The sequence below is a fragment of the Teleopsis dalmanni genome, chromosome 2 (genome assembly GCF_002237135.1).
Source record: "Teleopsis dalmanni isolate 2A chromosome 2, ASM223713v2, whole genome shotgun sequence".
Taxonomy (NCBI): Eukaryota; Metazoa; Arthropoda; class Insecta; order Diptera; family Diopsidae; genus Teleopsis; species Teleopsis dalmanni.
Genome location: NC_051847.1, coordinates 53,451,826 through 53,470,886, shown reverse-complemented (window position 1 = coordinate 53,470,886; position 19,061 = coordinate 53,451,826). Strand labels below are relative to the sequence as shown.

The 19,061-nt window shown below is 28.7% G+C and overlaps 3 protein-coding genes across 6 annotated transcripts; 2 read left to right on the top strand and 1 right to left on the bottom strand.

Annotated features, from left to right (window-relative positions):
- The first annotated feature begins 2,825 nt into the window (after positions 1-2,825).
- LOC119680791 (branchpoint-bridging protein-like) lies at positions 2,826-8,036 on the top strand. Of its 3 annotated transcripts, XM_038093776.1 has the most exons (7): positions 2,826-2,906; positions 2,975-3,238; positions 5,132-5,477; positions 5,562-5,798; positions 5,873-6,029; positions 6,997-7,056; positions 7,780-8,036. In XM_038093776.1, exons 1-7 carry the CDS (start codon positions 2,832-2,834, stop codon positions 7,877-7,879), a joined length of 1,239 nt encoding a protein of 412 aa, XP_037949704.1. In that variant the 5' UTR covers positions 2,826-2,831; the 3' UTR covers positions 7,880-8,036. The 3 variants fall into 3 exon arrangements, with proteins under 3 accessions (XP_037949704.1, XP_037949706.1, XP_037949705.1); XM_038093778.1 differs by lacking the exon at positions 6,997-7,056 and having other exon boundaries at positions 7,790-8,036; XM_038093777.1 differs by lacking the exon at positions 6,997-7,056.
- A 2,015-nt stretch (positions 8,037-10,051) lies between these two features.
- Positions 10,052-17,414, bottom strand: LOC119680353 (carnitine O-palmitoyltransferase 2, mitochondrial-like). 2 transcript variants are annotated; one of them, XR_005252461.1, is made up of 5 exons: positions 16,996-17,414; positions 16,201-16,935; positions 15,010-15,801; positions 14,740-14,942; positions 10,052-10,353 (listed from the first exon to the last, which is right to left on the bottom strand). XR_005252461.1 is itself a non-coding variant. In XM_038093125.1 (4 exons), exons 1-4 carry the CDS (start codon positions 17,331-17,333, stop codon positions 14,807-14,809), a joined length of 2,001 nt encoding a protein of 666 aa, XP_037949053.1. In that variant the 5' UTR covers positions 17,334-17,414; the 3' UTR covers positions 14,675-14,806. The 2 variants fall into 2 exon arrangements, 1 of the variants encoding a protein (XP_037949053.1); XM_038093125.1 differs by lacking the exon at positions 10,052-10,353 and having other exon boundaries at positions 14,675-14,942.
- Positions 17,415-17,901: 487 nt separating this feature from the next.
- On the top strand, positions 17,902-19,060 carry LOC119674557 (protein MTO1 homolog, mitochondrial-like; the record flags this gene model as incomplete). The annotated part of the gene is made up of 1 exon (XM_038085701.1): positions 17,902-19,060. A coding segment is annotated over exon 1 (1,152 nt), but the record flags the coding sequence as incomplete, so codon positions are not given.
- Between the last annotated feature and the right edge of the window lies 1 nt (position 19,061).

The window sequence follows — 19,061 nt, the reverse complement described above, 5'->3', positions numbered from 1 at the left end:
TTAAAAAGGAATACCAGAACAGTGCCAATAAGAAAACATAACACTTATTAATTTAACAAGACACTGCAACATAAAAATAAAGTAATCCTTCGATAATAGATAAAGTTTCACATGGTTTTCATAAAATTATTTATGATGCTTTATTTATTATTGCAATTCAACAAATACCATACTTTGTATAATATTTTGAAAATGAGCTTTGTTATAAGTAAAAATAAAATTTTATCTAAAACCGGCGACATTCAAAACACTTCGCCTTACTTACTTACTTATTTGACCATAACAACCCGTTACCCGTTTTCGGACTGACGGGTAATCTTTGAATCTCCCTTTTTTATTATTCCTTATTATTATTTATTTTCTGATTTTTTGAAAAAGTAAGCATGTGATGCCAAGAGGTGACAGTTATACAGCGTGAGATCTGGCAAATACGGGATGTGTCTTATTAAAGTGATTTCAATGTATTCTGCACTTGTTTTGCTGGGTGAGACCGTAAATTTTAGTATAACAAAATCATTTCTCCATGTCTTTTGGCTCATTCCGGTTATCTTTCAATCAATGCATGATTTTAATTATTTATCTGTAGGCGATAATATTGTACATAATGGTTTCGTCGAGTTTCAAGTATTTATAATACACAATATCCTTCTAGTTCCACTAGAGCCGATTCGGTCTTGATGTTGAAGGACCAGTTTTGCCAGATGAAAGCTACAGTTTCTTTCACATCGAGTTTTCGAAATCAATCAATTTTTTGTCATCCATCACAATTTATACAAAAATGATTTTCTTTTGTGGCATTAAAGGAGTATCTCACAAGTGACTTTGCGTTTGACGCTCATTTAAAGCGTGGGGAACCCATTTATCCAGTTTATTAATTTTCCCCATTACTGAAAATCATAAACGTCTGCTGATTATTTCTTGTGACACATTTAATGCTTCTGCCAATTTCTATTTAGTTTGAGTGGGTTGATTATCCAGTGGTCTATCTTAGTGGTCTACCAGAGCGCTGACTGTCTTTTACAAAGAAATCACCACTTTTAAGTTATCGAAATCATGTCTGACATGTTTGCAGCGGTGGAGCACCATCATCATATGTTTCTACCTGCAAACGATGACTTTCAATTGCCTTTTTATCTTCATTAAATTAAAAAAGCCAATGCGTAATCGACATGATCACTGAACGATGAAACAAAGACACTAGTTTCTGGTGGACTCAACTTGTTCATTTTTGTAATTTAATATCAAACCAATAAAACGACATATGTGTGAAATTAGTTAAACTGGTAAAAACTTATGCAAATACATAGTACAGTCCCAAACATGACATGTTTTTCCCAATGACGGTTTTTTAAGTTTGTGCGCAATTGAGTCCAATTGTTTTTCATATAGCAATCAACAACTTCTGCAATCATCTTTCAATAAATTTTGGTGTTTATGTTTTCGAACAGATTTACAGGTCAGTTACAGAAGATGCTGAGTGGAGAAACTATGGCGGTTCATAGTTTTGTATTGTACGATGTGGTTTGATGTGAGATCCATCAATTTGTCATATTCATTGCATAGCGGAATTGTCGATTTTTATATCCTATTGCGTATATCATATTTCATAATTATAAAATTTTATATATTCTTAACATGTTAGTAGCTCAGAGTTGTTAAATCCTAAAATGAATACTGATTTGTTTTACATTCTTACTAGAAGGAAGTTGGTGAACATAAAATCTATTCCTTTTTATTGCCAAAAATCAGTAAAGATAAAAATGCTCATTTATGCTTCATTTTATGTAATTACCTGATCTCTTCCCTTTTGCCCTTTTACCTTCCGCTGTCTATTAATTTATATTATATATAAAATTTTGTCCCGTATGCATTTCGCAGTAAAAGACAAATTACAAAGTAAATACTGTAAAACTGCAAACATATATTTCGTATTAAAATAATGGCAAAAATATTTGCCAACGCATATGTATGACTTTTCTTATTGCCCAGGACTTTCTACCTTTACGGGCTTACGATTATAACCTCATACATTTGTGGGTGTGTGTATTATGTAGACACACGTCTCCTACATTGAATAATAAATTTGGTTCATTTGTTTTTGTTTTTCATCAATTTTTCTTCTTTTATTTTTTTACCTTTTTTTACTGCTTTTACACACACGAATGAGCAACTCTGGTATCCAAACAAAACATAAAATCCATTTTGAATTTGTGGAGACGCCATTTTTATTATCATTTATTTCGACTGAAGCAACCGAAAACAACATCACGGAGCAACCTTTTAATAAGGTTGCAGACATAACAACAACAGTAACCGACAATTCAGATTTTACGAGGATACTAAAGTGTATTCGAATAAAAAAAAGTACAGAGTAGGAGAGAATACCTCGTTAAATGAAGAAATAAAAACATGCAGATAAGATCAACACAATGAAATCAAAGCTATCCCGTTTCTTCTGCTCATTAAAAAATATATTGTTTTAGGTTTCCGCCTTTTCGAAATCATTTTATGACTTCATTCACTCAACTCGAAACTCTTTCTTTAATTTGTAAGAAGCCAAAATTGTGCAATACCTACGCCTTACACAGTTTCCTATTATTACCGAATTAATGGGTTAAATTTATTAGAAACATTTTATGGTGTTCCGCTCTAATTACTTTTTTGTTCCTTCTAATTTTACTAATTATTTTCAAAAATTAATTAGTTATTTTCATTTTTCAAATTATTTCCAAGAAATAATTAGTTATTTAAATTTTACTAATTAATTTAGTTTTAATAAATGATTAATTAATTTTTTTTATTCGCTCTATATTTAAATAGAAAAATTAAAAATGTTGGACATAACAAGAGATAAACCAGTAAAAGTATCTGTGAAAGTAGCAGTTCCTGTGCGAGATCATCCAAAGGTAAGGAAAATATAATAACAATTTGTACCTTCGTAATGCATCACCCTATTCTAAATACCTGCTTTCAGTTCAATTTTGTTGGAAAATTATTGGGACCGAAGGGCAACTCTATGAAACGATTGCAAGAAGACACTATGTGTAAAATGGCAGTGCTCGGACGTGGTTCGATGAGAGATCGTAAAAAGGAGGAAGAATTACGTGCTAGTGGTGATAGTCGGTATGCTCATCTATTTGAAGATTTACATGTTGAAATTTCTACATTCGCTGCACCGGCTGAAGCACATGCACGTATAGCTTATGCATTGGCGGAAGTGAGACGATTTTTGGTACCGGTAAGAAAAATTTGATTACATATATGTTATTTATTTTTATAAAATTCAATTAATTATAGGTAGGAGATATTAGATATCTGGTCAATGTTCTACTAAAATAAAGATTTTGATAATTATAGCATATTAGTTTCAAAATAATTGTAAACGTTTATGTATATAATAGATCTCTTGCGACACCAGATGGAGTAAAACCACTACGTAGATTTGTAGTTGATTTCAAGTAGGTTATTAACACTTTTTGTGGATATAAAGAAAGCTGTGCTATTCTGAAGACGTCTAGCAGCTACAATATGGGTAACTTCAAAGCTTTTCAAACGTGTTTGTGATAATGCAGAACATAAGCATAATACAGTTGACAAGTCTACTTATTGCTTATCTTCTTGTATTTCATGCATACACCGCCATTGAGAATTCCTATCTTGTATTCATATCTCGGTAACAGACTCTAATCCAACAACGTTTTCCGAGGCCGTCTTGTAGCTTCTCAAATTGTAAAGCTCCCAAGTATTTAATGGTGTTCTTGGCAACGCAAGATATAAAGATAAGAAAGTTTGATTAATACACACCTCTCTATACTTCGTACTTAAACCGCTATTGAGAATTCTTATCTTTTATGCGTGTGGGCTAGCTGACTGTAAACTGTGAACAAAATTCTGATGGTTTTAGCTGATAAATATATTGTCGTTTCTTTCCTAGACAAAATATGATACGGAGTAATTACTTTTATCGCTATGGCTATACAATGCCTATCTTGGGCATTGTCAGCGAAAACTTTCTCTTCGAAAATACAATAGTCATCTTGATTGATGAAAAATAGACAACTTGATTGGGTGTTTGATACTTAGATCAGCATAATATATTTCAGCTCCTGCTGTATTTATCAGTTTTAAGATGTTTTGGTGGATATTATGAGTTTTATAGCCACGTTTCATAGGCCCCTCCTCTTCTTCGTCAGTTTTTAGACTTTAGATCGATATTGTGAATCTGATGTTCAGTTTTCATACGCTAGTATGAAATATCCCATTCGATTTTAGTCTGGTATAGAGCCATATACATATTTTATGGCTATACTTCTATTGAACTATGTTCAAATGTTAAAGATTAAATTCATCTATCGCCATCTTCCACGAAATTCACTGCACGAGTCTCACCAACAAGTTTAATTCATTAAGTAATATTTTTTGATCAGCCGTTGGGGTTGTCTTTAGCGCTCCAATTATGTACAGCGAGATAATTAACTATGTAATTGTGGGACCAAATAGATTCAAATTTCAACTAATATTATTTTGTTAGTATAATAACTAGTTAAACACTATAAATCTATTCTAATGTCAGTGCGTGTCTTTTAATGATAGTAGTCTCATTTGTAAAGGTCAGAATTTACTTAAAGTGATCTTAAATAGTGTTTATGAGTTACTGAAAATTAGCTAACATTTTACCATGAAGAGATCTTAACTTCCTCTATAGAACTCTACTCTATTTGTAGAAAAACTGACTAATATTGAATCAGTGCTGGAAAACATCAAAAGGTTCATTTGGATCAATAACAATGCTGACAAATTTTCTCAGTTCAAATACATATATCTGTAACTACAGCAGATTAATTAAAAGTTTTAATTTAAACTGTGTTAACTGCTGTTAGCTATCTTTCACAGAATAGATCAACATTACTGCTGCATATAGATTATGTGAAATGAAAAGTGACACGTTTATTCTGTCATCCCTTTTATATGATTCTATTTATTTCGTAGAACAGGAAATCATTTCCTGAATTTAAGTTACAATAAGAAATATGCTATATATTCGTATATATTTCATTTTAATATATTTAATATTTATACGTTTCAGCAGAATAAATTCTATACAATATTTATATAATTGTTTCATCTATAGGATTATCACGATGATATACGACAGGAGCAAATGTGGGAAATGCAAGCCCTCACATCAACACCCACATTAAGTCATTCCAGTGATCAGCCGAGTCCTAATCGAGGAGCTGTCACCGATATGGATACTTCTAATGATGATAAATCTGAAACTGACACAAGCATTATGGAATTCAATCCAGCTGAAAAACTTGAAAGCCATCATATAAATAGCAACAACGATCATCAGAAGCACCAACATTTACACCATCTCCTACAACAACAGGCACATTGCGTTACAACCAATACAAATTCCGTATTAACAACTCCAAATGCGGATAATATGACTGTACAAGCAAATGCAACTTCAAGTAAGTTTAACGCAACAATTATATATATTTCCAAAAAAAAAAAAAAATTAACAAAATTAATTAAATAAATATTTACATTTTTAGTACATCCCACTGCTATGGCGGTTGCTCTTCAACACCAACTTACAGCCGCTGGCATTGGCAGCATTCTAAAACCCGCTACCGGTGTCACTGCTGTAACCGGATTAACACCAACGCAACCAAATGCTGGCATTGCAATACCAACAGAAGCTGATACAACTGCATCGACTTTAGCACTTTTAGATCCTCCTGGCACACTTCTACATCCAGCGTTACGCGGTGTTAAAGCAATTAATATTGGTTTGTTGCTTATTAATATTAATCTATTGATAAATATTTTAATCTATTTAAATTAATGTCATAATATCTTTCAGCTGGTGGTTTAGGACGAAAGAGACCACTCTTAGGTGTACCAAGATCTGGTATGAATCCCACAAAACGCACTGTGATGACACTATTAGCACGCGCCAAAAATTCACAAGCTTTGCACACCGTTCGAAATCCAGTTACTGCAGCAGCTACATTCGCTGAGTGAGTCTAAATTCTTTACTAAATCTTAATTTTACTTTTTATTTATTTATATATTTTTTTTAATTATACTTGAATCATATTAAAAGACATTTCCCATCTAATTCAATACACCTTACAGCACTCATCTACTTGAATTTAAATGAACCTAAATATTTATGACTTTTTTATATAAATTTCTTTATTAATTTCTTTCACATATAATTATACTTTTTTTTTTAATTATATCTGAACCTTATTAAAAAACATTATAGTTCTCATCTACTTTAATTTAAATTAATCGTAGTTATTTATGGTTTTTTTTTTGAGAGCTTAATTCAAAGTAATAAATTAATATATTCAAAATATGTTAATTTGTTTGTAAGTTCTAGCATTATACGGAATGATAATGGTTCACCAATAATTTTTTTTTATTTATGTTTTAATTATGGCATCTTCACTAATGAAATAAGTTATTTATAAGAAATATTTTAGTGGGAATGCGACTAAAGTTCTGGATTATATGGAAACTAAATTAAGCAATATTTATAACAATATTATTTTAATATAATTATTATTACAATAATTATTATATTATTATCAGTACTTATAAAGCAGTATTTGCCTTCAAATCTCTTGTACTGTAATATGATATGACTTCGATCTTAAATATTATTCGAATATTTTGAAAATGTTCGAGTGAGGAGGATGAAAAAATAAAACGAAAATAAATAGAAATATTAAGCATATAAGCTAATGGATTAATTCGCATATCTAACGAGTAGTTCAAATGTTTTTGAGACTAAAAAGTATTCAATCTAAATACTTGCATTCGTATAAACTCGAGGTGCTCGAACATCATAATGTCCGAATACTGATTAAACACCAATTAAATCATTTGATTATATGATATGAATATAAAATCTAAAATGACATTTTAGTAGCCAAATACAACTTCTCTAATCTTGACTTCTCTAATTCTCTAATCTAGCTATCCCATAGCGGACCCCGATAATACTATTAAAAATTATGTTAGATTAAATGGAAAATAGTAAGTTAAATATTTAATATAATATATTCATATAATAAATATTTTATTATAATAATAAAATTAACAACCTAAGACCAGTAATGTTTCTTAGTAATAATAAATAAAATAATAATTTTTATTTGAATTAATAAATAAAAATGAATAATATTTAATAAAATAAATATTTATTTAATAAAATATTTTAGTATATATAATTTATGCAATTGTTGTGCAGTTTTAAGAAACATTCAAAAACCCAATAAATGCACTAAAGTTGCATTTTATTACTTTTTTACTTGGTACTCTTGGTACTCTCTTGATACGCTAGCATTTGTTAATTTAAAATAAAAATATGTTGAGTTAAGTTGACAATTGACTGCTTGCGTGAGTATAACGCAGGGGTTTACTTCATAATTGATATGAAGTAATTGATATTAAGTAGGGCAATTTATATGCCCTATGTTACAATTTCTAATATCTGACTTAATTAATTTAGTCTTTTTATATACATTGTCTTCTTTTTATTTTTTTTTATTAATTATTTTAAAGTTTTTTAATTAGCACGTTGAGTTTTTCTATCATATTTTTCTTCAGTATCTCTCATAAACTTTCTGTCTTTATAATTAAAATCATTTTTATTTTATCATTTATATGATATTTTGAAATTAAAGATATAGTGCAAATTATGTTAAAATATATACTTAATAAATAAAAGTTTACACTAACATAAATTTTAAAAAATAGTCCATTGCAGATGTTGGCCTCTCCTTTCATTCTTTCCCACCAGCCAGTTGAGCAATCTATGATAACAATATCCAAGGAAAGTCTCGCACAGGGTGTCTAAACGGATTTGAATCTAATACTACGAAATTATAAATAAAACAACTACGATCCTAGTTGACCCCGCCTCCTTTTTAATTAAAAGTAATTATACTCGTTATTGAACTCGCCCCAACGTAAATTATTTATATTTTAGGATTACTTATTTATAATTAACAACAAATTATTTATAAACAGTTATGTTTTAAATGAAACAAAACATAAAAAATAAAAAAACAAAAATATATATATACATATATATAACATATATAAATAAAAAATAAATAAATACGAAAACAATTCTTTAGGGACTAAACTGTAAACTTAAGTGTACACGACAGCAAAAAACTTTAAAAGACACAATATATATTTTTATTTACAAAATTTAAATACAAAAATGCCTATTAAAACTTGAGAATATTATTAAATTATGAGAAAGTATTTAAAATAAAGGAAATGCTATACTTGTTACAAGAAGAGAATCTCTAAATATGGTTTTTATTCGTAAATTTAATATATATACACATTTATTACGGAGGAGAACCCATATAAGTAAATGAAATGCAATTCAAAATAATTGGTGTGAACCGAAAACGAAATTACTTTAAAATTACTTTAAAAATTACAAATTTTAAAAACAAAGTACTAAATAATTATTAAATATTATATATTAAATGAAATAAACACTAAATAATAAATTTTTGACACTTTTAAAACTAAACATTTAAATTAAATTTTTTAAAGAAAAATTATTAAAATAAAATTATTGTTGCTATTGATGTAAATTACTATATATATAAATATATACATACAAAAGTATGTATATAAACTGGTATATGTAACATTTGAACTTTACAGCTGATTTTAGTGTGATACGAAACTTCCTTTATATTCTCTTGCTAATTCGAACTATCTTTGCTTTCACTCCATTTTAATTAAAAAAATTCTATATGGATTATTCCCGAATAGTTATTTATTTTTTTCAAGATATGAATTTTAATATTTTCTTTTCTTTAGGTTTGTTATGGCACTTTTGGAATATTTTTTTCTATTGGTTTCGTTTAATATAATTAAGAAAGTAGGGGTATTCACTCTGTCTTGCAAAGTCATTGCAAGGTGCAACATATGCAAGAATGCTATACGAATATTGCAAGAGTGCGAGAACACCAAAGCGAAACGCTTGCGAAGGAACGAAGGCAACTTAAAATCAAAATAAAACAGCTGTTTATGCTGCATACCACATCCACTGATGTCAAAACAGCTGGTTTTTTTTTGTTTTGTTGCAAGCATGTGTACATGGGTTTAGGTATAGCAAGATTGCAAACAATTGCAAGAAACTTTGTGCGTATATTATGCTATTGTCCATTGCAAGCTCTAGTAATACCTCTGAATATCCATTAAATACCACTACTAAGAAAGATAAAAATAAATATCGATGTAAATAAATTCAACAAAAAAATTTTTTTTTGTTTGGCAATACAATCGAGTGTGATCCTTAAACTCATATACAACCTGCTTCCACTCCGTTCGAACTATTGAGGAATCTGGCATCCTCATACACACATATATTATCTTTTCTAATTTACATCAATTAAAGGAGAATTTAAATTATTAAATCATTTTAAAAAATTAATCTTTAAAGATGTTTATCCATAATTTCTTAAGCAATTCCAAAACATGTGGTCTACTTTTTTATGTTCAGAGAATCAATTTACTCATAAGTAAGAATATACTTAAATGAAAAATAATTATTTAATCTTAAACTAATTTGATATAATACTTTTAAGTACTTTTTTCTAAACAACCATTTTTCTCAAGCTATAAGCTTAGGCATCTTTCCCATATGAGATTTTTAGATTTGTATTGTTTAAAAAACACTTAAAGGTCCATCCAAACCTACGAAAGCTACTGCTCAATGTAGAATAAATGAACATATATAGGTCAGGACTGAGTGCTACTGAAATGGGTCGTTAGCGAAACCAATTATAGGTACATTTTAAAAGAGCCACAAGCGCTAGATGTTATTATTTCGATTTTAAATCGCGTATTCCTTTTAGGAGAATGTTTGATTCTTTTATGAATCTGCGTAGCGCGTTGATCCTTAATTTGGTTGGGTATATTTTTTATAACATCTATATAAAAAAAATAAAACAAATTATTTATGCATTGCTACAACATAGCATTAATTAATAAAAGGTTGAAATTATTGTATTATCCTTTTGTGAAAATGTTTTATGCATATTCGATATACGTGTTTCTATGAATCCTTAAAAGTGTTGGATGTATCACCAATATATATTTTTCAAATCCATATTAGCATGGATTATTTCTTTCCTGGTCTTCTTGTTGTCTCCTATATTTTTTTTTACCTCTTTCAATAAAAGCAGTTTGCAGTCTGTGGCAATAACATTATCAAAGCGTTTTTGTTCTGTGATCTGAAAGCGACAACATATATGTATTCTCATCAAGGTAACTTTAATCTTCTCGATACTAAATCATCTGGAAAATACAAAAGAGAAAGCAATGTCTTAATAAAGGTTTCAAAAATTGTATGTGGTACGTAAAAAAAAGGTATTAGAAATATTTAATTATTAAGTATCTTAAAAGTACGAGTATAATATATTGAAATTAAAATATAATACTTTTTCTATGTATAGGTTTCAAGAAATCTATACAAAATGCTTCAACTCTATCTTCCTCTTGAGAAGTTAACTTCTCGTTCATTAACACGTTTCTTAATTTCCAATGATAGAATTAATAATAAAAAATTGAAATAATTAAAAAGTTAATAAACAAAACAATTTCCTTTCCATTACGTTTTAGTTCCAATCTGTCTTCTAGAATTTCTGCAACTGTTCCTTCTCGTAGTATTACGAATGTATCACTCGATTTTGGCTCTAATACACAAGGTCTTTTAAGCAGATACAATATGTTAAATTTTGAAGGCTGTGCATGTCAACTAAAAGTAGCAAAGTATGATATTAATCAAAATTAATTAAAAATTAATTCTTTTTATTTTGCTCTTAAATATCTTATTTTATTTTATTTTTGAAAAACCAAAAAAAAAAATTAATTATGGTATATTATTTTTTTGCGTATAAAATTTTCAAGTTTTCACTTTGCACTTGGCTGACATGTATACGCGCATATAAATATAAAATATATATAATATATATATAAATATACATAATGTTATAAACAAATGAAATTCATATGAAAACTAAATAAATGAACTATTATAAAAAATTATTTATTATGAATGTTTAGACGAAACTGTTGAATCGCTATATATCTCAATGTATTTATATATTTAAATTAATACCTAAATGTGAATAATAAAAAATTAATATAAACAAAAAATAGTTGATTACATTAAAAAAATAAAATATTAAACAACAATTTTAAAATGTAGTAATTAAAATAAATATAAATTTATGCAATAATTTAAATAAAAGTAAATTTATTGCTTTAAAGCAAAAATATTTTAAAAAATATATATTGCAGAACTCACCAATGAAACAAAAATGCTTTAATATTTTGAAATTTAATAATCAAAAATTTATTTTAATTTAATATTTATCATTTTTAAATTAAATAAATATTTTATTAAATAAGTGATTGATAAGTTTAAATAATATTAAATAAATAGCTTAATTAATGTTAGAAACTGAGTAATTGATGTCATAAACAATGTATATCGTTGGAATATTAATTCATTATAAATTAAATAAATAAATTATAAATATTAAAATTACATTTAAAATCAACAAATAGAAAAAAACGCCAAACACTTGCAAAATATTTCCATATAAATTTATTGAGGATTTTTTGATTAATTTACTGCAGTTAAATTGATACGAATCACGACTAAAAGAATATATATCACCACATCATTTTATTAAAAAATTCAATTAAACAAATAAATATTTAAAAAATGAAAAATAAATTTGAAGATATTTTTATTTTTATTTTTTTTTTCATGCTAAATTTACTACCAAAAAAGAAGTAAGGTATCAATTACTTATTATCTAGTAATCTTTGTTGGGTCACTTACTAAATCAGTTGACCAAATCGGGTACGCAACCTTTTTATGGAACTTGTAAGGAACAAAAACTACATACCATAAATAAAGGGTATTAGAAAGAAAACGAGCAAATCTTTAAGTGAAATAAATGCTTCAATGCGTGATTTCAAATAATAAGATATCCTTAGTTAATTCTTATTAATCTTTATTATTATGTTGAGACTAGTTGAGTCAATGCGAGGTTTCTTCATAACCCCTCTCTACGCCTTGACTGGATTGTTGTTTATCACTTCATCAGACTAAGCAATAATTGACCTAAGATCTGCATACCTCCCCGAGGATCCCGTAACCATTCTGAGATTCGATGACGCGATGTTGGTAATCCTAGTGTTTATAGTTTATTTTTTTAAACATGTTACTGATAGTAATAATAACAATAATCGTAATAGTTTTGTGTTATTTTAATGTTTTTAAATTCATAACCAGTCTAGGAGAAAGACGTCTGTGTCTTTGGCAATAATGGATTAAAATTCAAAAGGTTTTAAAGGAGTTATGAAGAATTTTTATTTTAAGTGATAAGAATTTCGTGTTTTTTAGTAAACTTTCTACAAATAAATATATTGATACATATTATTTTCTTAGACATTCTTTCCCAAATTCATTGCCTTTTCTCTTAAGGAGGAATTTTTTCAAAATTAACCTGTAGAAAAATAAAGTCTTGTAAGAAACATATAAACAATTTCTCTTCCTTTTAGCAGGAAAGAATTTAGGAAGAGATGTCAAAGGCAAAAAACTTAATCCATTTATATGTAAGAAGTATACTGAGGACCCAGAGACCCAGATGTCTAGGATTTTGTAGATTTCTGTAGATTTGAGCTCAGTAGTGCTAAATTAACCTAATATCATGGAATATTTTTATTTAATATAATTTATTTATACCCAATAATATTGAATTCAAGTAAAATATTGAACTTATTTTTATGTTGGATGTTGTTTACACTAAATATCGATGGACAAATAGTGTGATTCAAATCTTTTTATGATATCTCAATAATCCGCTATACTGGAGTATTGAATAAAAAATAGCTGCTAATGAACTTATTAAATACAGTGATAATTGGATTATATGTGATTATTGCGACCGGAAGAATTTATTATTATTCATTTTCTCCAGTACAGTCGAAAATGTTTTACGTATATCAAATTATATCAAAATCAAGTTTCTAGGAACTAGTAATTCTAAAAAATATAACTAACAAAATACAAAAACAAAACAACTATTTCTACTTGATCATTTATAAAAGACAGGACTTACACATTTTATTCTATACGTATTTACATGGTTTCATATTTTTTATAAAATTATAAAACCTTATAATTATATATAATGATATTTCTAAAAAAAAAATAGAATAGAATAGAATTTTTGCATTCTATTCGTCCCGCTGAATAGAATAGAAGTAATCACGATTATTTAAGTTAAAAATAAAAACGATTTCACTATAGTATTCCCTATTGACTGAATAATTGAAATAATTTACTATATAAATAATTATATATATATATTTATATATATATAAATGAAACTTTATTATTCTAATTCCTATAATAAAATTTTTTCTTGGAAGTTCTTAGAATTTCTTTTTAAAATGCATTAAGCATCTGTTTTTTTATTTTTTAGCGTAAATATTTAATACAGAGGATAATTTTTTTTTCAATTTTAATCCTGTTAGCGTGCACTTTGACTGTTGTTAATATTTTAGTTTTTCATTTTTAATCAGTTTCTACTATGAACACTCATTTTGGCTGTTGTTTACTTTAATATTGGAAGTATATATATATATTTTTTTTTAAACATTTTTTGTGGAAATTTTATTTATTTAAAACAAAATAAAATAAAATAAGATAATTTAATAAAATAAAATAAAAAAATTTTAAAACAAAGTTTTTTATTCTTGTATTCTATGTAATATACATCATTAACGTTTTGGCTGTTGATTTTTTAAACTGTATTTCATTAAAACACTAAATACCTAAAAGTATGCTGACTGTGTAATAAGGATATTCTTAATGTTTGATTTAATTATTTTAGGCACTGATGTTAAATTGTTAAATTTTTTTAATTTTAAAACTGTTTATAAAAACAGTTTCTGTAATTACTTTTTGTGAAATTATTGTTGTTTTCGTTTTACATTTTATTGGTATTAGCTGGTACTTTGACTGTTGGTACTACATACAAAACTATAACTATCCAATTTTTTATACTTTCATTATTATGTAGTCGACTGTTTTGTTTTTAAATTATATTTAAAAAAATATCAATAAGTCCAACTTCATTAATTTTGTAAATGATTTTGCATTTTCAAAGACGATATCTCGAGAACCAACCTATATCGACATATGCTATAATGCAGAAAGTTACTCAGAACAAATGCCTTTATTTACTTATATCGCGTTTAACTACAGGTGAGAGAGATCATATATTTTTATGTTAATACTCTCGAGTCTACTTTTACATTAGTACAATAAATATATAGAAATTACAAAAAAAAAAAAAACAAATAATAATAGCTAGCTACAAACAGATTAAAGAAATCAGATAGTGATTGAATACATACAATTAACTAATATTACATTATGCTGATGTTTGGTGCAATTATTATATTGATGGTAAAATGTTCTAATGGAAATAATTTGGTTGAGTTCATTATTTGTCTATAAATTATTACTTTAAGAATAGTATTTATTTTTTAATGGCACTAAATGATACAGTTAAAGTTTTTTAAAAAACATATGGAGAGTGATAATTTATTTTAAAAAACAAGTCTATTTTAATAATTAATCTCAACATCAATAATTACATGCACATCACCAGTCCATTTCATATTCACGATTTCTGCGTGCTTGAAGAACATTTAAGACTTAATCTCATTTTTTACTAGCATCGAGCGTTTTATGAATTTCGCTGAATGCTTGACCCAAGCAATCTACAAAATGTTTACCATTCCTTTGATTTTTATAGGAAGAAACTATAGCACCGCATTCTGCATTTTGTATCGAATAGCTGTAAAATTATTTTTATATAGAAAATTGTTAATTTTTTACTTTTTTCTGTAATATGAAAAACTTACCCAACACCTAATCCATCCTGCACAACTGGTCCAAAAGAACCTGCTAATAATGCATCGGAAGACAATGTGGATGTGCTTATAATGTTATAATTAATTTTTCTATATGCCTCGGTATTGTACAATTCAGGTATAGTTTTATTCTGCTTAACTGCCTCATGCTTTAAAGCAAATAAATGTCTATCGAATCCTTGACCCATTGCAGCTTCTTTTGTTAAATTTCCATGCACCGTAGAACACTTATCGATCATAGTTCGTAATTCATTAGAGTCAGGTCTACTGTTAGTTGGTTTTAAAATTGCTTCGCAAAAGTTTTTAGTTGGAATTGTACATGGGCGCATAGTTTCCGTACGACCGTGTCGAAATGCAGCTGTACTACAAGATTCATATGTACCGACATAGGAATTAAATGCCAACTTGTAGGCTAGCTGAAATGACAACTGCATAATAGAATCTGGGCTTACTCCATATTTTTTGCAAGATAATTTATTTATATGCGAATAACGTAGCATATCCATATTCAGAGTTTCCATAACATCAGAATTTTTTGATGAAGCCAATGCGACATCCGCACGCAACTTATCATCTATATCAAAATTTAAGGAACGCACACTGTGATCATTATTCAAACTTTCTGGAATGGTGGCACTGCTAACAAACGGCCGCTGTAATGTTTCTTTGTAAATTTCATTGAAATAACGTAGAACTGCTACTCCATCGCCCCAAGAGTGTTCAAAATTGACTGCTGCCGTGCCATCAGCACCCACAAGTAATGAGATAGATTTATCAAACCAGCTAAAAGAAAACAATTTTATTTTTAATAAATAAAAAATATTGAATTTTGAATTTACTTATTGACCTGTTTTTTTTAATAATTATTTTTATATATTTTTTATTCGGCTATAGGTCACTTTTTGGTAAAATTTAAATTCAACGTTTGTTTAATATTTTTTAATATATTCTATATTTCGATTCACCTTGATAGCCATCATTGGGATCAGGATCTAACATTGCACTTTGCAATATAGACAATAGAATGAAAAGAATTTAGATATTAATATTAATTTATGTCAGATCCTGATTCTGATGGTGACTGTCAAGGAGAGTCGTAATAGAGAATATAAAGTGATCTATAGCCGGATAAAAAATATATAAAAACCATTAAAAAAATATATTTTCAAATATATATGTTACCGATTTTTTCCTTCGCCAGCTAGAAAATTTTTAATTAATGGTATCTGATTATCATCATTATAAATTGGATCTTCCTCACTATCCAAACACAAACAAAATAATGCCTTATCCACTTCATTTTCTATCAACTTTCCATTTTTTTCTGATATATTCTTTACTAAATGTTGTCGTGTGCGGGCCCAATCATTGCGTGAACCGGTAGTTAAAACACCCAAAGGCACTTCAGCCGCATTACGTTTATTATCTAGACTCAGTACTGCTTGAAGCCGCGCTAATATTACGCTAGGTTGCTCTATTTGTCCATTTTGATTTAATACATCTACTGCATATAGATTACCTCTTCTCATAACAATGATATGCTTAGAGTCAATATTTTGCACTAAAAGATCTTTATCCATTTGAGGTATACGTGATGTACCAAATAAACGATTGTATTGACTCATATCTAGTGGAAAGGCTTTGAAGACGTAAGCAACATATGTTGCAAAAGCCGTTGGAGCAATACGCATCCATTGCCTAAATTGAGGAGTGTCACTCTTCTTAGCATTCAAATGAAATATTTCAGGTTCTAAAAGATCTACTTTTAATGAGTTCCAAAATCTTAATGAACTCACAACCAAATTCGTAGCACGGACTAGCTGTGATCGATATTCTGGCCGTGTATCATGCTTCATAATTAAGAGAGGATTATAATTTAGTGGAAGTGGCGCACGGTCACTGAGGTACATATCGAACCTTTGGATGGAAGTTATAGAGATATTAGTAAGTAGAGATTTATATATTACTTGTACTCACCAAGGCTCGGATATATAACTTGTGTGTTTGTTGTTTAAATCGTTTTGTTTTAGCTTTGCATGCAAATCCATACCTTCTCCCTGATGAAACTCCTTTATCACTTTTTGAGTCGCAGCAAATTCGTCAGCATTGAGTATAGGTTGCACAGCAGACAAGAATCTTTCACAGGTTTTGTCTAGTGTAGGTATAGGAAGACGTGGCAAGGAGCGCTGAAAATACATTGTCGGCAGTTTGGAACATTGCATGTATTGATAATCTGTTCCTTGTGGTGTTGAAGTTACGGATCTAACAGCTTGAGTGCATAATTTTTTCGGACTTTGCAGTAAAATTCCACGCATTTTTAATTATTTTTTAATATATATTAGACAATAGCGAATAACGCAAAATTCGTTGTATAAAGCAAAATTTCACTAAGTGTGTTGATTTATAAATGCAAAAGCAATGATATAAAAAATACAAAGTCCAAAAACAACAAAATCAACAAGTAAAAAATAAGCAATGCTTGTAATTGAAGAGAAACAAATACTTTTTAAGAGCAGTTTTAGTGTTGCCAATAACTTTTTCGTGAATTCGAATACTGCATATAAATAATTATTTTAATTAAATTATATTATAAAACAATTTTCTTATTATATAATGTAAACTAATTAACTGTATTTAATTCAAAAATTTAAAAAAAAACTAATATTAAATAATTTACATACAAACATCATATTTCTACTGCACATGAGGTTTATAACAAACAATAAATTTTTTTCGGATAACCCATCGTTAATATTCTTTGCTATTCCCTATGAAAAATTTAAGAGCGAAAAAATGCTTTTATTCTCTTAATAATTTTAATAACAGCTGTTGTATTGAACAGCTGTTAGTGTAACAGCTGAGAGATTGTGTTGATTAATTTCTTGTTGTGATGTATAAATTTACGCGTGTCTTTCGATTTAAATTTTTTAACAAAAACGTTTTAAATAAAAAATTTAGCAATAATGCTAATAATCAAAAGGTGTCAACTAACTGTTACGACGTAATAGTTATTGGCGGTGGACATGCTGGAACAGAAGCATGTGCAGCATCGGCGCGTATGGGGGCACGCACATTATTGGTTACCCATAAAGTGGAAACCATAGGGGAAATGTCATGTAATCCGTCATTTGGTGGCATTGGCAAAGGGCATCTTATGCGTGAAATTGATGCACTTGACGGAATTTGTGCTCGTTGCTGTGATGTCTCGGGAGTTAATTATAAGGTATTGAATAAACGACGTGGACCGGCAGTCTGGGGTCCACGGGCACAAATCGATAGAAAACTTTACAAGCAAGCCGTGCAAAAGGAACTGTTCTCAATAAAAAATTTAGACATTCGCTGTGCAGCAGTTGATAATCTCTTAATAAATTACAACGAGTTGGAAGAGTGCGGTAAACGTTGTGAAGGTGTTGTTCTACAAAATGGTGATGTGGTCTATAGTCATACAGTCATTCTAACTACTGGTACCTTTTTGCGTGCACAAATAAATATTGGTTTAGAAACGCGTCCCGCTGGTCGTGTAGGTGATGCTCCCGCAATTGCTTTGGGTAAGAACTTAGAATCAATCGGTTTTCGTATGGGTAGACTGAAAACCGGCACACCTCCACGAATTGCAAAAAATAGCATAAACTATGTTGGATTACCTTTGCATTATGGAGATAATCCACCAATACCATTTTCATTTATGAATGAGAACGTTTGGTTAAGACCGGAAGATCAATTACCTTGCTATTTGACGCATACCACCTCACGCGTTAATGACATAGTACGTGAAAATTTGCATGTCAACCGACATGTAACCGAGGAAATAACTGGACCAAGATATTGTCCATCAATAGAATCGAAAGTGCTACGCTTTCAAGCTAAAACTCATCAAATATGGTTAGAGCCGGAAGGTTTAGATAGTGAACTTATTTATCCACAAGGTTTATCTTGTACATTACCACACGAACAGCAAGAGCAATTGGTGCATGCGATCAAAGGATTGGAATCAGCTGTTGTTGTGCAACCTGGTTATGGTGTAGAATATGATTTTATAGATC